Raw genomic sequence first — 24,279 nt, forward strand, 5'->3', positions numbered from 1 at the left:
CATTTTAACCTGTATTTTAAATCGGGGTCCCTCCCCTATTATGTTTCTATTGTAATTTTACTGGTGTTAGCCAGGTGTTAGCCCGGCTCTGGCCAGGGAAGACGGGGTATAAATAAAAATTATTATTATTATTATTATTATTATTATTATTATTATTATTATTATGCGGGTGGCGCTGTGGGTTAAACCAGAGAGCCTAGGACTTGCTGATCAGAAGGTCAGCGGTTCAAATCCCCGCAACGGGGTGAGCTCCCGTTGCTCGGTCCCTGCTCCTGCCAACCTAGCAGTTCGAAAGCACATCAAAGTGCAAGTAGATAAATAGGTACCACTCCGACGGGAAGGTAAATGGCATTTCCATGCGCTGCTCTGGTTTGCCAGAAGCAGCTTAGTCATGCTGGCCACATGACCCTGAAGCTGTACGCTGGCTCCCTCGGCCAATAAAGCGAGATGAGCGCCGCAACCCCAGAGTTGGCCATGACTGGACCTAATGATCAGGGGTCTCTTTAACCTTTACCTTATTATTATTATTATTATTATTATTATTATTATTATTATTATTATTATTTACAACAGCATCTTTCTTTACTACGTTGCAGGACGCAATTAGGAATATAGATACGTAAAAGAATGCAAATTAGTCACTGCATCTCTCTGTTTGTCTGCTTAAAGAAGGTAGATTTCCAGGGGGGTGCTGGGTAATTTATTTATTTTTTCTGAAAAGGGATCGGTCGGCCAAATAAGTTAGGGAACCTCTGCATTAAAGGAAGCCGTAAGGACTCTGCTGCAGCCAGAGAGGCTGTGGGGAAGGAGCAGTCAGACAGGGCATGCTTAACACAGGACAGTTAATAAGGAGCATGTTTCTTAGAACTCTTTACGCAGCCTGGCAGCTATCAATGTCTGCAATGCCCACAAATAAATGTGGGTGGATGGGGGGGGGGAGGTGTGGCAGTCTGGGCCCAAACATGCAAGGGGGAGTTTGCCTGTGGGTGGGTGGGTGGGTGAGTGAGTCATGGACTTGTGGGGTGAGTGGGCAAAAGCTGATATTTTGTGACCATAATGTACTAGTAGGTGAAGGTGTCTGGTGTTTGTGGAGGGGGCTTGAGTGGGTGTAGGTGCTGCTGGAAATGTGTGCATTGAATGGTTTGGGGCTAGTGCCTAGGGCTATGGGGGATGAGAGTGTTCACAGGGTCATGAGACTTAGCTATGAGTAGGATCTCAACCTGCCAGCTGTCTTGGGACTCAGTGCCTAGTCATTTTCTGACCCTCACTGCAGATGCCAATGGTCCTTGCCACATCTTTCTTATTTCATGTTTAGCTTCTCGTTTTCTTTATTTTTAGCATCTCTGGCCTTTTATTTTTAATGCCAGTTTATTTATGCCACCTCCCCTTTTCCGAAAAATCACAAAACTCACGGTGAAGTTCTAAATGGCCTTTGCATTTTCAAATAGGTGTGTGTTTGAGCCAGTGTGGTGTAGTGGTTAAGAGTGGTGGACTCGTAATCTGGTGAACTGGGTTCGCTTCCCTGCTCCTCCACATGCAGCTGCTGGGTGACCTTGGGCTAGTCACACTTCTCTGAAGTCTCTCAGCCCCACTCACCTCGCAGAGCGTTTGTTGTGTGGGAGGAAGGGAAAGGAGATTGATAGCCGCTTTGAGATTCCTTCGGGTAGTGATAAAGCGGGATATCAAATCCAAACTCTTCTTCTCTTCTTTGTAATCAAGCCCTGGAGTCATTCTCTGTCAAAGCACATGATCTCAATGTATATATATAAAAAAGTTCACACTTGTTTGCCTCTATGCCTTGCTTCATTGTGTAACCTGGTCTGCTCACTCCTGTACCTTTAACAGCTATATCATCTGTTGAAATCAGCAAGGGAAGAAGTTGTTCACCGTGCACAATCAGCACAAACAGCAGCTGCAGATTTCCTCCTCTCAAGGCTGCTTTGAAATGCACACAGGAGCTAGGGAAAATATTAACAGCCCTAGAGCCAAAATGCAGTTTTTATAGGGGGAAATGACAGAACAAATAACAAAACATTCTCTCAGATCTCTTGGATGCCTGAATTTTACATTTTTTCCTTCTACCTGTTTCCAGAATGTTTTCTGAAAAAGACTAATGGTGTGGTGTGTGTGTGTGTGTGTGAGAGAGAGAGAGAGAGAGAGAGAGCGCGCGCGCCTTGGCCACAGCAGACAGAAGTTTTTACTAGAGTAATGAGAGTGACCTTGTGTTGCATCTCGCTTGCTCGCGGTTGACCTCCTTAGACGCTTGGAGTGGTTGGGCCATTGACAAACACAGAGTATGTACAGCCAAGAAACAGAAGCTCCCCCTCTTCTGTGAGCAATAGGCACTCCTGCAGAGTATCTCTTGACAGATGAGATGACCCTGTCCCTCCTGAGAACCCAGCGTAGCACAGTGGCTGTGACTCTGAGCCAGACAATTTGCTGTTCAAATGTCACCTCCCTATGGCCACCCCTACTGTTAATGCTGGCAACCAGCAAATTGCACAAAATATTGACTGAGTGATAGTTGCCGGAAATGGAGAGGTTGTTGTTGTCGAAGGTTACCATATTTTTCGCTCTGTTGGATGCAGTTTTTCCCTTCCAAAAATTGAGGGGAAATGTGTGTGCGTCCTATGGAGTGAATGCAGGCTTGTTCCATAGCCGCGCGCAACCCCTCCGGCAGGGAGAGGTTGTGTGCAGCCTGCACGCTGCTCTTTGGGGCTGGGGGGAGAGTTTTTTTTATTGATTTCCCCGTCTAAAAACTAGGTGCGCCCTATGGTGCGAAAAATATGGTAATTCATAACAGTAAGACTGGTTTGTGAAGGTCATCGGTCGTTCTTTGAGAGCATGCTTTGCCTGCACATCCATGGCGATTCCTTACAGTGCCCACATGCTCAGAATCTGGTCCTCTGCTACTTTCTGCTGATGGCCAACTGCTTCACTTGCCCATAGGTTGGGCTGGCTCTTTCTTGTTCCAGGGTAGAATTTTCTGGTGGAGGTGGCAGTACAGGAACTGCTGTAGTGTTGAAAAAGATGATGTTGCAGTTTAGTGGTTAAGAAGTGTGAGCTGAGGCTCCGGAAACACCTGCTTCAAGTCTCACCTTTGGAGGAAGCACCTTTTAAAGGCAGGTGAAAGTGCAACTATCACCCCTGAGGAAGACATTGTGTGGAAACACATTGGGCGGTTTGGGGCAGGCTTCCGTTCCTCTTTACTTCACAGCTCACTGAGGGGGCCTTAAACCAGCCACACGCCTTGTCCACGCACACAGATATCCCTGTTTGCACCATGGCAGTGATAAGACTGGCCTATGTTACTGGTTCTTGTACAGATTACTGAGATCATGCACATATAGTGCTTCAGCAAAAGTTCTGCATGAACACTAGGCAATGTTATCATAGTACCTTTAAGGGGGGGTGTGGGGGACACACGAGTGTTTACCATGCTCTCTTTCATTCTTGCAGTAGGAAGTAGAATTTAAAAATAGCCCAAGAGAAACCTTCTTCCTCTTTTTCTCAGCTGCAAATTAGAGAAAGGCAAAAGAAAGAGTAATAATCGTAAGGATGTGATGAGTAGCAATCATAGATTTGTGGTGTTGTTGTTGTTGTTTAGTCGTTTAGTTGTGTCCGACTCTTTGTGACCCCCATGGACCAGAGCACGCCAGGCACTCCTGTCTTCCACTGCCTCCCGCAGTTTGGTCAGGCTCATGTTTGTAGCTTCGAAAACTCTGTCCAACCATCTCATCCTCTGTTATCCCCTTCTCCTTGTGCCCTCCATCTTTTCCAACATCAGGGTCTTTTCCAGGGAGTCTTCTCTTCCCATGAGGTGGCCAAAGTATTGAAGCCTCAGCTTCAGGATCTGTCCTTCCAGTGAGCACTCAGGGCTGATTTCTTTCAGAATGGAGAGGTTTGATCTTCTTGCAGTCCATGGGACTCTCAAGAGTCTCCTCCAGCACCATAATTCAAAAGCATCAATTTTTCGGCGATCAGCCTTCTTTATGGTCCAGCTCTCACTTCCATACATCACTGCTGGGAAAACCATAGCTTTAACTATACAGACCTTTGTCGGCAAGGTGATGTCTCTGCTTTTTAAGATGCTGTCTAGGTTTGTCATTGCTTTTCTCCCAAGAAGCAGGTGTCTTTTAATTTCGTGACTACTGTCACCATCTGCAGTGATCATGGAGCCCAAGAAAGAAAAATCTCTCACTGCCTCCATTTCTTCCCCTTCTATTTGCCAGGAGGTGATGGGCCCAGTGGCCATAGTCTTAGTTTTTTTGATGTTGAGCTTCAGACTATATTTTGCGCTCTCCTCCTTCACCCTCATTAAAAGGTTCTTTAATTCCTCCTCACTTTCTGCCATCAAGGTTGTGTCATCTGCATATCTGAAGTTGTTGATATTTCTTCCGGCAATCTTAATTCCAGCTTGGGATCATCTAGCCCAGCCTTTTGCATGATGAATTCTGCATATAAGTTAAATACAGCCTTGCATAGAGGACTGTAAAATCAACGTGAAAATAGGTGATGTGAACTTATTAGAATTAAGATCTGCGGATGATAGGCTAGAATGTATGGACTGCAATGTGAAACAGGACGAGCCAGCTCACCCAGACCCCTGGACCTCAGGTGCCACTGTGATGCAATTGTCCTACAGCCCTGTCCTCACTTCTGGACTGTCTTTGTTTCCCCAGTATCTGAAGAGGAGCTGATGGCCATTGAAGAGTACAACCTCAACGTGGTGAGGCTCTGCTTCCAAGCTTTCCTCCCTGACGAACATGGCAACTGCACGCTACCCCTTGCCCCTGTCATCTCCAACCCGATTTATGACAACCGTAAGTACCTGCGAATCAGATTGCGACTCATCTCTCTGTCTCTCTTTTTGCTGCTGGGCTCCCTGCCTGATTGTTGGGATACTGCTGGGGAGACGGAGGCATCAGGCAGGCCCCCAGCTGGGTCTCCCTTGGAAATAGCATCTATCAGCGACACGAGCCTCAGATACGTTTAGAGACCCATGCACGCTCTGTCAGCAGAGTGTATAAATCTTCTCACAGCAGAAGAGGCAGGCAGAGAAATGTGTAAGCATAATGTACAGCATTTTATTCAGCATAGTTCAGGAACAGAGGAAAACATGCCTGCTTCCCTTTGTCTCCAGCAAAACATCAGTAACACAAAAGCTATATACAAACGGAAGTTCCCAGCAGACTGTGCTGGAAGTAAACAGGCATGTGACACACAGCAATCATGCCTGTACCCTTTTAAGGTGGAATGGAACTATATTCGTAACACTGATGACCCCTTGGCCCAAGCTATTCTCTCTGGGTTAGGGCTGATCCACATGTACATTGCTCAATATCTCTCATGACTGGGTCACACACTCAACCATTTCCTCATTCCCCATCTCCTCCAGAAGCCCACTTACCACATTATCCTGTAATTATCCAGCACAGGCCCAATGGAGAGGGAGGTTGAAAATGAAGGAACACAACTTGGAGGGGGCTGATGCATTAGGGTGAATGAGGCCCACTCTCACCAACCTGAGCATGTTTTTGGCCAGTCTCTACCTGTCTGCCTTTTTTCTTTCAACCAGTCCAGGGATACCACCACATTTGCTTAATGTGTCATGTACCAGACAAAAATCAATATTTGCAGATCTTGGTTAAAAATGGAATACGCTTATACGTGACCAAGACATGTTCAAACAATAGACTAGTGACAGGAAGTACTAGGTAAATTTCAGCTGAATAGGGTGATATAACCAGTTCTGACAAACGCCATTTTGATAGACTGAAAGAGTGTGAAGATACCCTCTTCTCCCTCAGTTTCTGAGGATGAAATCGCAATGTTTGGCAATAGACCTTTCTGCTACAACTGGATTGGAGGTCATCTGTCATTTTACATACATACACACACACACACACACACACACACACACACACACACTATACTATACTTTTTATTCAATTTTAACATTATCACAGTCTTAACAGTGTAGAACATTTGTACAGTCGTACCTCGGAAGTCAAACGGAATCTGTCCTGGAAGTCCATTTGACTTCCAAAGAGTTCAGAACCAAGGTTGGCTGAACCAAGCTTCCTGCCGGAAGCTCCTGCAGCCAATTGGAAGCCGCGGAAGCTGCGACAGATGTTCAGGTTCTGCGGAAGCCTCCACGGATGTTCAGTTTCGCAAACCGGAATGCTCATTTCCGGGATTACAGCGTTCAGGAGCCAAAGCGTTCAACTGGCAAGGCGTTTGTCAACCAGGGTACGATTGTACACTCTTGAATCTATGGAATACAAAAACCAGTAATAAACATTTCTGAGACATCTTAATATTATAACTATTAAGAATCAGGTGTTGACTAAAGAAGAAAGCAAAGAGATTGCATGAGATGAAATCTATAAATAGAACATAATACACTATTTACTAAGTATATTCATCAGCATTATTTGAGTGGCAGTTGTCTAGTAATAGAAAATTAGATATTCCAGTGAGTCTGGAGCAGGATCTGTCATTGTTTTTCATTCTTCTTTTGTCTTCTTTAGAATATCTAATTTAGGTCTGAAATTTCCACCCTTTAGATGTCCATGCATGTGTCACTTGACCTTTAAGATACTTCTGAGGAAACATCTGCAGGGCCATGTTAGCTCACTGGGGCTTCTTCCTGGTTACAAATATGTAGAGTAAGGAACTGCAGACTGTTAAGCTGAGTGGTGGCTTAGTCAGTGATGGCAGCTGTCCAGCAGAATGGGTGGGGCAGATGATTGAGCAGTTCACAGTAGGTGCACCCAGAGTAGCTGGTCAACCCACAAGGTAGGTGTCATGGTTGCCATCCATAGGATTAACACAAAAAGTGCACACCTTATTGAAGCAGTTGGTTTCCATCCATATTTTCTTGGAATTTGCCTCCAAGATGTCTATGATTTTGAGGGTGGGATTTGTTAGAGTTCAGAACTTAACAGGTTAAGTTGTTCCCATGATGCCTCAACATTCTGACGTCAGGATTCGAAGCTGGGAGGAGTTCTGTCTGTTCCTCTCTGTCTTTGAGAGAGAAGGACGCAGTTTGTCATGGCTGCGAGAAGTCCAGGAGTGTATTTTTGAGAAACGTCGCAATAAAGAACTGTTAATAGACAAACCGGTACTCTGTGTGTTTGTCTGAAGCTAAGCGACAGTTTTGCCGCTGTGTTTACTCTGCAAGGCGTGACTGGACGAAGCAGAATGCGCAGCTGAGAGGAAGCGTGCTGGACCGCTGTAAAGAGCTAATTTGGATCGTAAACAAATTAGCAGGTCACGCCCTAATCAATAAATCTCACAGGATTCAGCTCCATACTTGCAGTCATGTTATGCAATTAAAGTGAGTTTGGCACTTTTGTGCAACAAACTAGTAGTAGTAGTGGTAGTAGTAGTAGTAGTAATAATAATAATAATAATAATAATAATAATAATAATAATAATAAGCTTCTTTGCAGCAAGGAAGATAGGAAAACACACTGAAAATTATGGGATGACAATTGCTTCACATAACATCATCTAACTTCCCTACACATCAGTCAGAAAGAGTGCTCTGTAAATAGCAAATGTTGTATAACCTCGGCACAAATATTATTCAAGCAACTCGGGTTGGATGCTTAATAAACAGGTGATCTGGAAGTGACCTGTGACTTTACATGGCTAACAGGGACATTTGGTGAATATGCATTTGGCGTGTTTGCAAACAGAGACGTGTTAAGTTTTCCCTCCCAATTGTATATCAGCACAGTACTACGGCAGAATCTTGTGGCAGATAGTAGCTCACCGAACAACACACTTGCCTGTAGAGCTTCCTTTCCCACCCCTCTATTTTTAAGCACAAGTTACCGTAAACATCCTCACCGACTCTCCTTCCCTCCTCTAATCATTGTTTCCTTTTTTCTGCTTAGGGGCTCCCAATTCAGCAGAACTGAGAATCTGTCGTGTGAACAAAAATTGCGGAAGTGTGAAAGGAGGAGACGAAATCTTCCTGCTGTGCGACAAAGTTCAGAAAGGTAACTGGCTTCCTCCAGACTTCCTCCTGTGTCTGCAGAGAAAGGGCAATGTGCAAGAGTCTTAGGGTCCGTAAATTGGGTCTTCTGGAGCTAGGAAGGCTAGGATCCAGAGTCAGGAATGAAACAACAGGCAAACCGCTGGAAAAGGTTGTTGGACAGCCTCAGTGTGATCTCCTGATCAGCATCTGACCTGAGATCCTCTTCTGGAGGCTCAGAAGAAGAAGAAATGTGGCAAGAGCTAGAGTTGTTTTCATGCTTGGAATCACCTGATCTTCAGGGCAGCTTCCAACACGACAACTTCCCTTTACAAATCAGCAATAACAGTGTTAGGGTTCGGCGTACAGGTGATTCAGGGCTGGCAAAAGAATGCCTGTTCCACACACCATGCGTCATTAATTTATTAAATTTGCTGGTTGGCTGCCGTCTTAGATGCCTTTCAAAGAGGAATAGACCAATTCATGGAGGAGAGGGCGAATCAACATCTGTTGGCCATGATTTCATTTCACTTTTAATTAGTATACCGCCTTTCTATATTGTTATACAGAAGGCAATGGACAAGCTGAAGAAACAACAAAATAGAAAACAAAGACCACACACATAATAGCAATCTGATCCAGTACAGATAAGTCACAATAACTTTAAAATAAACAACTTATATCAAATAAAGCAATATTCAGCGATCCATTAGAATATAATAGTAATCGGTAAAATTAAATATCAGCAAATAATAATTAAGCAGCTTACACTTATCAGTTACAATAAAGAATTACTAAACCACAGTCATACCTCAGGTTACAGAAACTTCAGGTTGCGTTTTTTCAGGTTACAGACTGCCGAAACCCAGAAGTACTGGAACAGGTTACTTCCGGGTTTCGGCGGTTGCACATGTGCAGAAGCGCTAAATCGCAACCCAACGCGCCGCTGCGGGTTGCGAACGCTGCAGGTTGCGAACATGCATCCCGCACAGATTACGTTCGCAACCCAAGCATCCACTGTATAATCAATAAAAAATAATGGCACAGCACAATGCGTAAAATACCAGAAAACAAACAAAACCATGTAAAAGGATCAAAGTGAGAAACAAGGACACACAACCTATAAAATCGTTTTTTAAAAATATCCCTGAACTCCTCTTCTCTCTTCCCAGCTGCTTTTGCTGTTCTCAGAGAGCCAGGGTGGTGTAGTGGTTAAGAGCGGTGGACTCGTAATCTGGTGAACCAGGTTCGCGTCTCCGCTCCTCCACATGCAGCTGCTGGCTGACCTTGGGCCAGTCACACTTCTCTGAAGTCTCTCAGCCCCACTCACCTCACAGAGTGTTTGTTGTGGGGGAAGAAGGGAAAAGAGATTGTTAGCCGCTTTGAGACTCCTTAGGGTAGTGATAAAGCGGGATATCAAATCCAAACTCCTCCTCTTCTTCTTCAGAGTCATGGCCTGGGAAAGGCTTTTAGGGCTGGAAGGTGGGGCAAGGCAGGTGGGAAAAGCCATTGCCTGGTGGCCACAAGTTGATGGCTAAGTGGAACCTTGATAATAATAATAATTAATAATAATTTTTATTTATACCCCACCCCCCACAGCCAAGGCCGGGCTCAGGGCAGCTAACAAGCAATAATAAAAACAAATTGAATGAATGCAACTTAAAAGCAAGATTAAAAGACAACATTAAAATATTGAAACACTAAAATATTAAAATGCAGCCTCATCACAGGAGGAGAAGGAAAAAGAAAGAGGGGGAGGGAATCAAATTGGCTCCAAGCCAAAGGCCAGGTGGAACAACTCTGTCTTACAGGCTCTGCGGAAAGAAATCAGATCCTGCAGGGCCCTGGTCTCATGAGACAGAACGTTCCACCAAGCCGGAGCCAGTGTTGAAAAGGCCCTGGCTCTGGTTGAAGCTAATCTTTAGGGCCCAGGACCACTAGGGTGTTGCTATTTATGGACCTTAAGGTCCTCCGTGGGGCATATCAGGAGAGGTGGTCCCGTAGGTACGAGGGTCCTAGGCCAAGGGTGATAGGCACTACCCCAGATACAAGGGCCATTGCCTTCACTCCTTCCTTGTGGTTGGCATCCTAGAGGCATCTGGTTGGCCACTGTGTGAAGAAGGATGCTGAGCTTAATGGACCTTCTGACCTGAGCCTGCAAAAGCCTCCTCTCCTTTGCTCACCTAATCATTCAAAACTGATAATAGTGTGATGCCACGGATTGAGTTTGGGATTAGGCATGGGGGGGCGGTCCTTACTCCTTCACAGCGCTCGCTGGACAGCCTCGAGCAGAGCCAATTTCGCGTGACCTAAGTTAACCTCATAGGGTTGCCGTAAGATAAACAGCAAGAGCAGAAAGCAGAACTTGGGCGGCGATGCTAAGAAGTGCTTGACTCTCTTCCTCTTCTTTTTCTTCTTCAAATCGTTGCGCTAACTCCAACGCTTTGTTGTTTTTTTGGCAACCAGATGACATCGAAGTCCGATTCGTCATGAACGAATGGGAAGCCAAGGGGATTTTCTCGCAAGCCGACGTGCATCGGCAAGTGGCCATTGTCTTTAGGACACCTCCCTTCTACAAAGACATCGGCGAGCCCGTGACTGTGAAGATGCAGTTGCGCAGGCCTTCGGATCAAGAGGTCAGCGACCCCATGGACTTCAGATACCTGCCAGAGGAGAAAGGTACTGCACTGGCTGGAGGAAGCAAGCCCCCTTGGGGTTAATAGCAGAGCTTTCTGAACTTTTCATGCTGGTGAACACACTTTTTAGACATGAATCATTTCGCGGCACAGTAATTCAGTTTTACTAGCAAACCAGAGGTTAAACAAACCCCTTTCCAGTCGCTTGAGGAGCGTTCGCACGACACACTGACACACTGCAGCCAACACACTAACGTTTCACATCACACAGTTTGGAAAGCTCTGTGTTAATGAAATACACGGTGGGAGGCAAGTTCTACTCCCCATGTCATCGTTCTCACCATCCTATACTTCCTGGGGGGCAACTGGCCAAGGAGCCTTCACGATTGTATCAGCATGTTTCAGAACCCTATTTCCAGGATTTTAAGACATGGAGGGACCTGAAACTCTCCGATTCAGTCACCCTCCATGAGTTGTAGAACAACAAGAAGGTTGATGGGGTAGTGGAAGCAGCAAGCCATTATGTGTGTCCTCACCTGACCTTCATGTACTTAGACAGTGTTAAATGTGTAAGTCTGAAGAGGACTCATCTCGCACACATTGGGTTTTCTAGTGCTGCTGAATCAAATCTCGGAAGAAATTGCACAGGAACCAGATTGGTCACTGAGCTTACAAGAACCTATTTTCAGAACCACTTCCTCTTCCGTTTCCACTACAGCGTTGCTGCCGCCAGTGAGATATTTTTAAGACTGAAGTCAAAGACTGCTTAGCTTTTAATGCTGGGCAGCTTCCTCTTCTGCCCTAATAAAAAGTTTCTCTCTCTCTCTCTCTCTCTCTCTCTCTCTCTCTCTCTCGAAGGAGCCACAACCTTTAAAACTCAACACATGAAAGTCCTTTTGGAACAGAGCCTTGTATTTAGTCTTGCAGGAATGTTCTGACCCCTGCCCTCCCTATTTGAGTGTAAATAGGAAGGAGTGGTAGAACACTTACTTGGCATGCAGAAGGTCCCAGGTTCAATCCCTGTGTGCTGATCCCGGGGGAAAGGGTACCGTAGGCGTAGTCAAAGTCCAGTCCTGGATCACTAGCCTGGAATCAGTCCACAAGGAGCGGGGCGAGGTCTGAAGCAGGAAGCTGGGTGGGGACAGGAGCACTGGAGAGTCAGGTCTGGGTCCGGGCAGGAACAGGTACTCAACAACGACGTTGCTCCCACAACCTGGGACCGGGCCGACTGGCCTTTATCTTCTCTGAGGCCAGGGGCGGTCCCGGCCCCCAGGAGACCCGCCTCTCTTGGCCTTAAGGCGAGCACTCCTCCTGGGAGAAACCAGTTCCCTTCGCCTCTCTGCCCTGAGCCTCTGCAGTTCAGGAGAGGCTGAAGGGTTACTGGGCCCAGGGGGAGACTCACCTGCAGGCACCGAGTCCTCAACCACCTCTGGAGCCAGAGTGGAATCGCCTGGTGCCTGCTCCTGAGGATCCGGCACAGGTGCAGGCGCTTCAGAATCAAGGCCCTGCCCCAGTTCAGCTGGCCCTGGAGGCGGGGACTCCTGTGCAGGCTGGGATTCCTCTGGTTCAGCCTCTGAATCGGAATCCCAGGCCATCACACCCTAACATCTCCAGCTTATATATGGGGGGGGGGGTCTAGCAGCAAATGTTCTGAAAGAAATATGCCTAGGACTCTGCTGGTCCAGTTAATGGCCCGGAAGACCAAATAGCCCAATTCTCCCATATAAGACAATTTCCTATATTCCACTGAAAATCTGAACAGAACTAAAAACTGGGCCTCTTTTCCTCTGGAAGCTTTGCTAACTGCAATCCCATTTTCTCCTCCACTTTTAGATCCTTACGGTCATAAGGCAAAAAAACAGAGATCGCCAATTGCCTTGCAGAAGCTAATGCAAGACTGTGGTAAGGATACTCCAGGGATGTGGGTGGTGCTGTGGTTTAAACCATGGAGCCTCTTGGGCTTGCCGATCAGAAGGTCGGCAGTTCGAATTCTGGCAATGGGGTGAGCTCCCGTTGTTCGGTCACAGCTCCTGCCAACCTAGCAGTTCGAAAGCACGCCAGTGCGAGTAGATAAATAGGTACCACTGTGGCGGGAAGGTAAACAGCGTTTCCATGTGCTCTGGTTTCCGTCACGGTGTCCCGTTGCACCAGAAGCGGTTTGGTCATGCTGGCCACGTGACCCGGAGAACTGTCTGTGGACAAATGCCAGCTCCCTCGCCCTGAAACCGGAGATGAGTGCCGCACCCCATAGTTGAATTTGACTGGGCTTAACTGTCCAGGGGTCCTTTTTACATTTTCCTTTTACTTCCCACTCCAATTCCCCTTGTTTTGATGTTCTGCAATAAAAGCCAAAATGCTTTTTTAGGCTTTCATCTCAAGATGCTTATCATTTTGATGGATTGGCTGTGTTGGGAGGGGGGCCCTGTGCACTCTAAATGCCTCTGTGGCATCACATCCTACCTCCCCATTAGGGTCCCTACCAGTGAGAGTCATGCCGCACGGACAATACCACGGGCGAAGGGGGCCAGGTTTTGCCTTCAGCGCAAACCAGGGCCACTAGGTGTTATGTCGTATTTTTCCTGCAGATGAATAAATACCATCCACTCACTTCTGTAGGGGGATGCAGAAAGGTGTCAGACTCCACTGGGCAGCACCTGAAGGTTCTTTCAAATGTCCCTGATGATCCCAGTCATCAACAATAATTATTATTATTATTATTATTATTATTATTATTATTTACTTTTGCTACTTGCTTTCTGCAGAAGAAAAGTCTCAAAACGACTTAATGAAACGAAATACAAACAGATACATGTTTGGCTTTTACTTTATTTTAACCAAGAATGTTCAGCGGATAATTCCTAAAATGATTGTCCAAAACACAATGGATGTATAAGGTCAACCCCCACCCTGCTAAAAGATTAGCACCACAATGGAGCCTAACTTAATTATCAAAGGCCTGGGTAAATAGAATACCTTGGCCTGGTGTCTAAAAACTGACACAGGTGCCGCCAGGTTTGCTTCCTCGGGGAGATCATTCCACAAATGGGGACCCACCACTGAAAAGGCCTGTTATTGTGCAGCCAGCCTCCATAACTCCCTCAGTATGAGGCACACAGAGAAGGGCCTCTGATGAAGTTTCATTTTGCCCTCAAGACCCCCTTCTTAACTGTCTTCCACCTTGCATCTGTTTTTGGCAGCACTCACCACCTAAGAGGGCTGATACATGATTATTATTTTTTAGAAGAAAATGCACAGCCTAACCACCTTTCTCCCCTGGCAGGTCCATACGAGAAGCCTAAACCTTCTGTGTTCCAGAATACTGCTGGTGAGGCAAAGATAATTAAGAAAGGTTGGTTCTGCTTACTGCATTTTTTTCCTTTGTCTCTCTTCCTTCCCATATCTGTTTTTATTTATTTAATTTGTTTGCTAAATTTGCATGCCGCCCTTCACCCGTAGATCTCAGGGTGGCTCACAACATAATCTCTACCATGACCATGAACACTGTGTGAGGATATAGTAGATGCAATGGGGGCATATGCCACACTATGCCTCTCCCAGTGAGGAGGTCCTGAACAGCATTCATCTCACCCCTTCTCTTCCCGTATATGGGCAGTGACCATAGCTGTCAACCATCCCTTATTTGGCGGGAAAGTCCCTTATCCCAGCACTGTGTCCCACGGCTGTCCCTTATTGATGATGTCCCTTAAATTTCCCGGGTTTCAATTTCCCGGGAGCTCCTCTCCCTCCCTCCCTGCCGGCCAGGGAGGAGGGAGGCTCCAACTGTGTTGCTTGGCTGCATTGCTCACCCAATAAGGAGTCTAAAAACGACTGGGGGGTGGAGCTTGCATGCCTTGTGCCGATCAAATCGGCCGCGTTGCCTGGGGACTCGCCTTTGCTCAGCGCTTCCCAGCGGAGAGGTGACGGTGGTTTCCCTTCCTGCATCCCCTTTGCCGGGTTGCTGCGCTGTGGGAACCACCGCTTGAGGCTTCGTTTGGCTGCTGGCTGGGCTTTCTGCCTTTGGCTTGGAGGGGCTCAAAAGTTGAACATACCTGTGCTCTGAAAATCCCTTATTTTGGCTGCCGATCCCTTATTTTCGAGGCTGCTGGTCCCTTATTTTCAAATCTGTAAGTTGACAGCTATGGCAGTGACATCATCTTGAGGCAGGCAGCAAGAATGCATTGCGATTCCATTATGGATTAAGGTTCCGCAGCTGAGTTCAGGGGAATCCTGGGAACATCACTGGAATAATGGGACAAACCAAGTTATTTATGAACTGACATGCCTTAAGGTCCACAAATGACAACATTTTGGAGGTCCCTGGTCACAAAGTGATTAGATTGGTCTCAACTAGGGTCAGGGCCTTTTCTAGTACTGGCCCCGACTTGGTGGAACGCTCTGTCACAAGAGACTAGGGTCCTGCGGGACTTGACATCTTTCTGCAGGGCCTGCAAGACAGAGCTGTTCTGCCTGGCCTTTGGTTTGGACTCAGTCTGACCCTTTTGTTTCCCTCCCCTTATGGTTTTGATCTATGGGCTACTTTTAAAATGAGGCTGCATTTTAAATTGCATTTTAACCTGTATTTTAAATTGTTTCCCCCCCCCCCATTATGTTTTCCCCTATTATGTTTTTACTGTAATTTTACTGGTGTTAGCCGCCCTGAGCCTGCCTCTGGCCGGAAAGGACGGGGTATAAATAAAATTATCATCATCATCATCTATGGTTATACATGACTTGCACTATCTCACCTGTGTTGATTCTTTCTCACAGAACTGAATATGTATCACTCTCCAGGGGATGCTCTCCTCCCACCACAGAGAACACCTGCGCAGACCTTTCCAATCCAGTCCTATTATTCCCCTCCGATGAGCAACCACAGTTCCAATGGATGCGCTGACCCATCTCTGCAGATGGCAGGGCCCGTTAAGCAGGACGGAGCTCCTCTGCCATGCTGGCGTTCCTCTGGTTCATCTCTCAGCTCCTTCCTGCAGCAAGGCAACTTTTCAGGAGAAGCGCCGCACACCAGCGCGCAGAACGGCGGTTCTCCGTCGCTGGGACAGGAAGGCAGCCTGCACTGGGCCAACGAAAAGGATGGGAACCTCTACAGAGCCTTCTTTGGAGCCACGAATGGCCAAACGTCATCAGCATCCTCCATGTATCAACAAGACGTGTTGAGTGTCTCCAGCGCTTCCGGCAACCAGCCTCTTCGCCCTGTAAATGTTGCAATGCCCAATGGCAACGGCATGGAGATGGATGACGCCCGGTGCTCAAGCGTAATGTTAGAGAAGGCATCCTTCACCCAGGTTTTGAATCCGAGTGATCACAGGAGGCAAGTCCAGCCAGCGCCACATCCTGGCATGTCAGTAGCAGTTTCAGATAGATCATCTTCAAGTACCATCTCCAGCGCCTTTGAGACGAATCCCTTCGCTTACCTGGATAGCCTCAATGAATCAAGACCGCCCAGCAACCTTGCCGTGCAGAATCCCATGAATTTATCCAATAACCAGTACTTTCCATACAGTGCCCAAGACGAAGAGTTCCTTAGCTCTTTCGGAGGCAATTTTGATGCCATTATTTAAAGCTCTGAATAGCTCCGGTAGACAGGCAATGGTTTCTCTCAACAGGATAATTAGATTTTACATGACTTTTGCGGGAAAGTAATATTCCTTTTCAATGCACTAGTATATGCTGGAATTTAAACAATGCCACGGCAATTTTAGGATTAGTGATGGAGGGGCAATCAGGTGAGGTTTGATAGTTTTGTTTTGTTGTTTTTACTTTGCTTTGTACAAAGCACTCTGTGGTTATATTCTTGTGCTGCTGAAAAAAGTTGATTGAGAGGGTTTATTTAATTTTTTTAAATTATATTTTGGTGCATTTGTTGTAGCCAGACTCTTGGTTAAACTATGTTCAGCTGAACCAATGAGTTCTGCAACTCCCAACCCCTTTTTTTGTATTCTGGCCTTGACGGGTCTTATCTAGGGGTGCTGTACAGGGTACAGTCACACTGTTGGTTGACTGGGCACTGATGTATTAAGTTTTCCAGCAATTCTTAAAAAAAAAAATTTTTTTAAGGCTTTAATGCGACATTGACTATGCCAGTGTTGGTAGCTTCGCAAGTGGAGATGAAACTGCACAATTTTTGTTTCATTTCTTCAGAGAATAGTTGAGTAGAGAGCCTTTGCCCAATGCCTCCCGTAGCCAGTGCCCAGCCTGTAGACTGGTCTTCTACCCTTGTCCTCCCTTGATGCTGTCTTTTGGAGGGGCAGCGCTTGCCACATCATGCCCCCTTCTCTGCCTTCAGACTGCAATTATGCAGGGCCTAGCTCAGTGGAAGATCACCTGCCAAGTTCAGTTCTAGGCGTCTCCAGATAGGGCTGGGGAACACTCCCAAGCTGAAACCAGAGCTACTGTGTAGGCCATTCAAAGCAAGATGGACCATTGGTCTGTTATTATAAAGCAGCTTCATGTGATCTTATGGCTCCCAATTCAGCTCTAGTTGCGCACAAGTATAGACACCAAAGAGGAATGAACCACACCCCCCAACAAAGATGCATCTAAAACAATCTGCATGCAGATGCGAGTTTCCACCTGTCTCGGCTTGGTTTGAAGAGGCCTTCTGTGCTCAGATCTCCATTGCAGAATTTGGGCGGCACCCTTTGGCCTACACACAAGCAGCTGAACAATACTCCTGTGTACTGACATTTGAGAAACAATAGCCAAGCTCTGCCTTGCCTCTCTTTCGTGGGATTGGAAATGCAATGCGTTCATTTGTTAAGAAGGAACATTTGATGTTCCCTTCCCCCTCTCTTTTTAATGCAACTTGGACCTGTGTGTTTTCTGAAAAAAGAGGGGCATGCGTTTTGTTTTGTGGAAAAACTAGCGCTCTGGAGCGATGCAGAGATGCCGCGTGGAAATCTTGTTTCCACAACCCTTTTGAATGTTACTGCTGAAATCAATGTCTTTTTGATTTGCTGCCCATACGGTCTCTTCATTCAAAAGCTATTGTGTTAGCAAAGGTACTTTGACTAAGCTCTCCAAGGTGTGGATTCATCTCTGGCCCAATAGCAACAAAGCCACTGGAATAGAGAAACCTAGGGCTGTTAGATGTGCTAGCTATCTCACTCTGCCATATAGCTGGAATCTCATCAACTGCAGCCAGGGCCAGAGGCCAATTAGGACCTACATGGAAGCAACGCAGGAAAGATGGGACTCTTCCTTCCCTTTCACTGAGGCCACCTCTGCACCTGAACAAATTTAATCTTGGACCTGTGCACCCATACTTGTGATAGAACACATTTATTTTTTTAATAAGATGGTCCAGTGTCTCATATGACAAAGTCTTCAGTTCCAAAGTTCTTGTGGGATGGGGAGAAACGTATTCTGAGCAGTAGCAAAGGGGAGGAGTGAGGTCAGTTGAGCTGGGTGATATATCAATCGGTATAGCATCCCAAACCAGTTTAAAGTCCATATTGTGATATCGGTTTCATAATTTTTGACCTGGCAATATATTGCAAATTGTGTGTGTGCATGTGTACACGATATGTAAAAATCATGATACAGTGGTACCTCGGGTTACAGACGCTTCAGGTTACAGACGCTTCAGGTTACATACTCCACTAACCCAGAAATAGTACCTCAGTTTAAGAACTTTGCTTCAGGATGAGAACAGAAATCGTGCTCTGGGGGTGCGGCGGCAGCGGGAGGCCTCATTAGCTAAAGTGGTACCTCAGGTTAAGAACAGTTTCAGGTTAAGAACGGATCTACAGAACAAATTAAGTTCTTAACCTGAGGTACCACTGTATGGGAAAAACCGTGAAGCCAGCCAATGCTTCCATCCTTATTTCAGACACGGTGATATATTGGTATATCGCAATGTTTAGCTGGTGATATACCGTGATGTTGAAAACCAGATATCGCCCAGCTCTACATTTCGCCTCTACATACTTCCAGCCTTATTTCAGACACAGTGCTATATTGATATATCACAATGTTTAGCTGGTGATTTATCATGATGTTGTAAATAAGGTATTTCTGAATCTTGGAGGTCAGCATTCTGCAAATGCGGCAGCGGGAGCACTTATTTGGCTTGATGGCAGGTTTGCACTGTACTGACCTCACAACGCCTTGCCACTCCCCCTCTCCATCACGATATGTAGCCCAGCTCTGCCAGAGGGCAGCCAGGTAAGCTGCGCAGCCCCAGCATGCCATTTACCACGGGTCGTGAATAGGTGCCAAGCTAAACTATGTACAGTGGTACCTCGGGTTACATACGCTTCAGGTTACATACGCTTCAGGTTACAGACTCCGCTAACCCAGAAATAGTGCTTCAGGTTAAGAGCTTTGCTTCAGGATGAGAACAGAAATCGTGCTCCAGTGGTGCGGCGGCAGCAGGAGGCCCCATTAGCTAAAGTGGTGCTTCAGGTTAAGAACAGTTTCAGGTTAAGAACAGACCTCCGGAACGAATTAAGTACTTAACCCAAGCCACCACTGTACTGAAACCCCAGCAACCCATCTGCAGTGCAGAAACGCTACTTGTGCTACGGGTACTTCTGCCTTATGGGTCCAGCCACTTTATCCTGTACGCACTGGTGTTTCTTCCATCGTCAATCACCGGATAAGCAGGTTTTACGAAAGGAAGGACTCCCATTTGATAAGAATTGCAGGCAACTGAACTTTCGAATACTCTCGATTCTTAGCCTTTTCCAAGGCAGGGTAATGTGCTTTTACCATGTAAGGGCTGTTAACTGATATTGCAATCTTATTGGGGTTGAAAATTTAGGCTGCGCTGCTCTGCACACTTAGTTTGGAGCAATCCACTTTTAATTCACTGGGACATCCTTAAAAATACAGTGGTACCTCGGGTTACAGACACCTCGGGTTACAGACACTTCAGGTTACAGACTCTGCTAACCTGGAAGTAGTACCTCGGGTTAAGAACTTTACCTCAGGATGAGAACAGAAATTGCATGCTGGCGGCATGGCGGCAGTGGGAGGCCCCATTAGCTAAAGTGGTACCTCAGGTTAAGAACAGTTTCAGGTTAAGAACGGACCTCCAGAATGAATTAAGTTCTTAACCCGAGGTACCACTGTAGGCATGAATAAATTGGTTAATTAATTGGCCAGGATTTACTTAATTAGCTGACAACCCTACATGTAACCACATGACTATTGAAAGAAATTGGTCACTCTTTTTGTGAACTGTCTCTGACTCAAAATAGCTACCCTTAATTTACTCAATATTAGCTCTTCAGGTTCCTTTTCAGCTCCCTGCTGTTCTTGAGATTGACATTGAGCACTGATATTTTTGTTTGTTTGCATTTAGGCAAATCTACATTTAGATGATAGTAATGACTGTGTCATTGTGAATTCTTTTTTGAAAAATATATATCAAAAGATGCCTTTGAAACGTGTTGGCGTATATATATATATATTTTATATATATATATATATATATATATATATATATATATATATATAATATATATATATATTATATATATATATATATATATATATATATATATATATATATATATCTTTAATTGAAACTTCCAGAATTCTCACATTGAGGAGACCACTCTTGCACAGATATGAGGATGCTGTTGTTGTTGCTTTTCCTTTTTCGTTTCTGCTTGGTTTCTAAATGAGTGCAGTCAGTATTCAAAAAATACGGTGACGAAAATGTTTTAACACTCCCTTTGGGTTTTCCTTGCACTGTGAAAAGGTTTTGTTTTTTTCTGTCCTTGTGAATAGATTGTAAGGGTGGAGGGATGTTAGTCGTCGGATCCTCAACTTCTTAGGATACTATACCCCCCCTCCGTTTTTAGTGGTGCTTCCAAAGCAGCTAAAGTGTTAGTAAAGCCTCTGAGGTTTGGGGTGTTTTTTTATGAACAAGTGGTTTATAAATTTTATGATGTCAATATAATAAATTCTATTTTTGTAATACTCAAAATGGGAGAGGGGAAAGAGTATTCCTTCTAGCCAGTAGCAATATTTGGCGCAAGAATTTCTGGCAGCTCAGTGAGCATGTCAACATGAAAAAGTTTTATGTAGTTCGAAGCATAAAAGTTCTCAGGTTCTAACTTGCTGTTACTGTGGTATGACATTTTTATTTTGCATTTTCTTAACTGGTTGTGTGTGCGTAAATAAACCTTTTTTTGGCAAAACGTGTTCAAGTGTACATTGTCGGCGTCATCATTAAGCCTCCTGCATTGTTCTTTCTAAATACAGAGTGAGTATAAGCTAGAAAATCATATAATAAAATTCCCATTAAAAGCATAAGATAAAAATCAAATAATGTCACAAATACATAAAACAATGGTGGGCTGGCAGGAGCCACCAATGGGGAGAGATGCCCTGTTGTTCTCGAGTTCTGGTTGGCCACTGTGAGAACAGGAAGTTGGGCTAGATGAGGTTTTAGCTTGATCCAGTAGGGCTCCTCTTGGTCCCGGCCAAAAGCCTTGCAGTGAAATGGTGAGCCCAACCCACACTGCTGGCCAGCTGGAGAAGGCAAGGCAAGTAGGGGCTGCTATCCTTTCTTCATGGTCCGATTATTGCTCACTTGCTTGGGTGAGAGGAGGTGAGGTTGTTGTAAACAAAAATTGCCCTTTTCCCTTATGGTGTATCCAAGAGCCCATATAGAGTCCTTACATAGGTTCCCTATTGGTAGGAGAGAATAACAGAGGCCAACCAGAGAATATTGAGAAGCAAAGCAGCTAGTAAGCTTGATCTTTATTGATCTGTTGCAACAGGGTGCTCCCCTCACCCGTAGGAGAGAGGAGGGACCCAGAAAAATGGCATGCAAGGCCTTATAAAGACTTTTGAAATTGCCACCCTGTAGATCAAGACCACCCCCAGAAAGATCATACATACATCACAGAAGGGGAGTAACCTAAGACCACCCCTCAGATACATCACACTTACATCACAGAAAAGGCAGTCTAAAACAGAAATTTGAATATTGTTTTTCTCCTGTTGTTGTTTATCTCCTGTCTGGCAGGTTACTTGATTGGATTGCCTGGGTAGCCTGGCCAGTCTTTTGTAGTGATAAATACTTAGTTCCTGGGCCAGGTCACAGGCTCACACCCTATTCATATCTTAAATGTGTCCTTAAGAAACGATTTGTGAAGAAAGAGACAATGGGGAGGTTTCCCACTTTGACCTTGCAGAGAAAACGTTTGCTCAGTTTAGGAATCAAAATGGTTCCAGGTTGGCCTTCCTGTGCTGATCTATGTATGTGCTTGGTTGGTACACTTATGAACATTACCATATATCTAAGACCATAAAATTCCTATCACAAGGTACAGGGCCAGGGGGTTTCCAAGAGGATCCACTACTGGGAATTGGGCTTCAGTAGATGCTCAGCAGTGCCGATCTGATGTGCGCCAATCCAAAATTCACAATCTGCAGCCCAACTGATGTCTGAAGCTAGGCACTTGCATCAGATAACAGCTCAGCAGTGACATCTGCAGGCCTCCTGATCTGACACAATCTACAGCCAACCATGCAAGGACATGACCTGCAGTCTAACTCTGGCATTGCTTTAATAATAAAAAATAATAAATTTTTATTTATATCCCGCCCTCCCCAGCTGAAGACGGGCTCAGAGCAGCTAACAACAGTAAAATAATCCAGCATTCTAAAATCAATTCATTCTAAAATCAGTTCAAATCAAATTAATGGCAACCATTGGGCTAGAGTTCTGTGAGGGAGTTCTGTGACCCCCAAAGGAGGGGGTCAGGCTGTGCCTTGGCCAAAGGCCTGGTGGAACAGCTCTGTCTTGCAGGCCCTGCGGAAAGATGTCAAGTCCTGCAGGGCCCTAGTCTCTTGTGACAGAGCATTCGACCAGATTGGAGCCACAGCCGAAAAAGCCCTGGCTCTGGTTGAGGCCAGCCTAACCTCCCTGTGGCCCGGGACCTGCAAGATGTTTTTATTTGAATACCATAAGGTCCTCCATGGGACATACCAGGAGAGGCGGTCCCGTAGGTACGAGGGTCCTAGGCCGTATAGGGCTTTAAAGGTTAAAACCAGCACTTTAAACCTGATCCTGTACTCCACCGGGAGCCAGTGCAGCTGGTATAGCACTGGGTGAATGTGATTTACTGGCAAAGATGAGGTGTTGTTCAGGGTTGACCCTACCATTCGGCAAAGCAAGGGGCAGCAGGGGCAGTTCCTCCTGAGCCCCTTGATCATCTTTGTGCGCCAGAGCTAGGGATGGGTGAAACTGTCAGTTTTGGTTTCTGTGTTCCTGATTTTTACCCCCGTCTTAAGTTCAGCTCTCTACATCTCTACATCATAGCACTGCAGAGCTGGAAAGAACCCAAGGGTCCAACCCGCTGCAATGTAGTAATCTCAACTAAAGCATCCATGACAGATGGCCATCCAACTTCTGCTTATAAACCTCCAAGGAAGGAGAGTCCACCATCTTCCAAGGGAATCCATTACTCTGTTGAACAGCTCTGTTAGAACGTTCTTCCTGATGTTTAGTCAGAATCTTCTTCCTTGTAAGTTGAAGCCATTGGTTTACCCTCTGAAGCAAGAGAAAACAAGCTTCCTCCATCTTCCCTCTCGGCAACCCGAGAGAGCGCTGCCAGTCAATGTAGGTAATACTAAGTAGATAGACTCCCATGTAAGGCAGATCCCAATGTTCCTTTTTTCTATGTGGAAGGAAGTGGAGCCTCTCATCATGTGAGACTGTTGCCCAACACACATATTTTGGCCATTTTGAAGCTAGCGATGCTGCCATTTTGCTTTGGTGTGAGGAAATACAGTGGTACCTCAGGTTACAGACGCTTCAGGTTACAGACTTCCCTAACCCAGAAATAGTACCTTGGGTTAAGAACTTTGCTTCAGGATGAGAACAGAAATCGTGCTCTGGCGGTGCGGTGGCAGCGGGAGGCCTCATTAGCTAAAGTGGTACCTCAGGTTAAGAACAGTTTCAGGTTAAGGACGGACCTCCACAACGAATTAAGTTCTTAACCTGAGGTACCACTATCTAAGGTCTAAGAGAGTGGTTTGTCCAACACTGGAAAGATTTACAATTGTGCCCCGCAAGACGAATGCCTCGCAAGACGGAAAACCCGCTAGACGAAAGGGTTTTCCGTTTTGGAGGCGCTTCGCAAAACGAATTTCCCTATGGGCTTGCTTCGCAAGACGAAAATGTCTTGCGAGTTCCTGCGGGGTTTTTTCCCTCCCCCCCCCTTTCCTAAGCCCTAAGCCGCTTATCAGCTGATCTGCTAAAAGCCGCTAAACCGCTAATAGCGCTAATCCGCTAAGCTGTCAATGGGCTTGCTTTGCAAGACGAAAAAACCGCTATACGAAGAGCCTCACGGAATGGATTAATTTCGTCTTGCGAGGCACCACTGTATTCTTGGGGTACTTTCAGAAGACAAAATGGCTCTTCATCAGAGGAGAAACCATTTCAGATGTCAACTGAAGGTCCACATCTGGCTTACTGCCACATTGCCCAAAATTTGAGTGAAACTGATACTTCATTGGTGTTTGTGAAACACCAAGTGTGAGGCAGAAATGATGAGTTCTGCCAGAGGCGTCCATCTGAGAGGCAAAGTGATCCTTACCTGCAGACCAGAAAAGAGAGGCAAAATTTACCACCAGTTATGGAAACAGCTGCAAATTTCAACAAAGCCACAGATCTAT

General features: G+C 45.7%; 1 protein-coding gene across 2 annotated transcripts in view; it reads left to right on the plus strand.

Moving 5' to 3' along the window:
• REL (REL proto-oncogene, NF-kB subunit) overlaps positions 1 to 17,163 on the plus strand; it is a 60,568-nt gene extending 43,405 nt beyond the window's left edge. The window contains exons 5-10 of one of the 2 annotated variants that reach the window (XM_081854741.1): positions 4,683 to 4,823; positions 7,908 to 8,012; positions 10,454 to 10,666; positions 12,457 to 12,525; positions 13,904 to 13,972; positions 15,415 to 17,163. In XM_081854741.1, coding sequence (XP_081710867.1) covers positions 4,683 to 4,823; positions 7,908 to 8,012; positions 10,454 to 10,666; positions 12,457 to 12,525; positions 13,904 to 13,972; positions 15,415 to 16,199 — 1,382 coding nt within the window. In that variant the 3' untranslated portion in view covers positions 16,200 to 17,163. Of the gene's footprint in view, positions 1 to 4,682; positions 4,824 to 7,907; positions 8,013 to 10,453; positions 10,667 to 12,456; positions 12,526 to 13,903; positions 13,973 to 15,390 lie in introns of both variants that reach the window. The other variant, XM_081854740.1, reaches the window with a different exon arrangement.
• Positions 17,164 to 24,279: the final 7,116 nt, after the last annotated feature.

This window comes from Podarcis erhardii, assembly GCF_964252035.2.
Source record: "Podarcis erhardii genome assembly, chromosome: 3".
Lineage (NCBI taxonomy): Eukaryota > Metazoa > Chordata > Lepidosauria > Squamata > Lacertidae > Podarcis > Podarcis erhardii.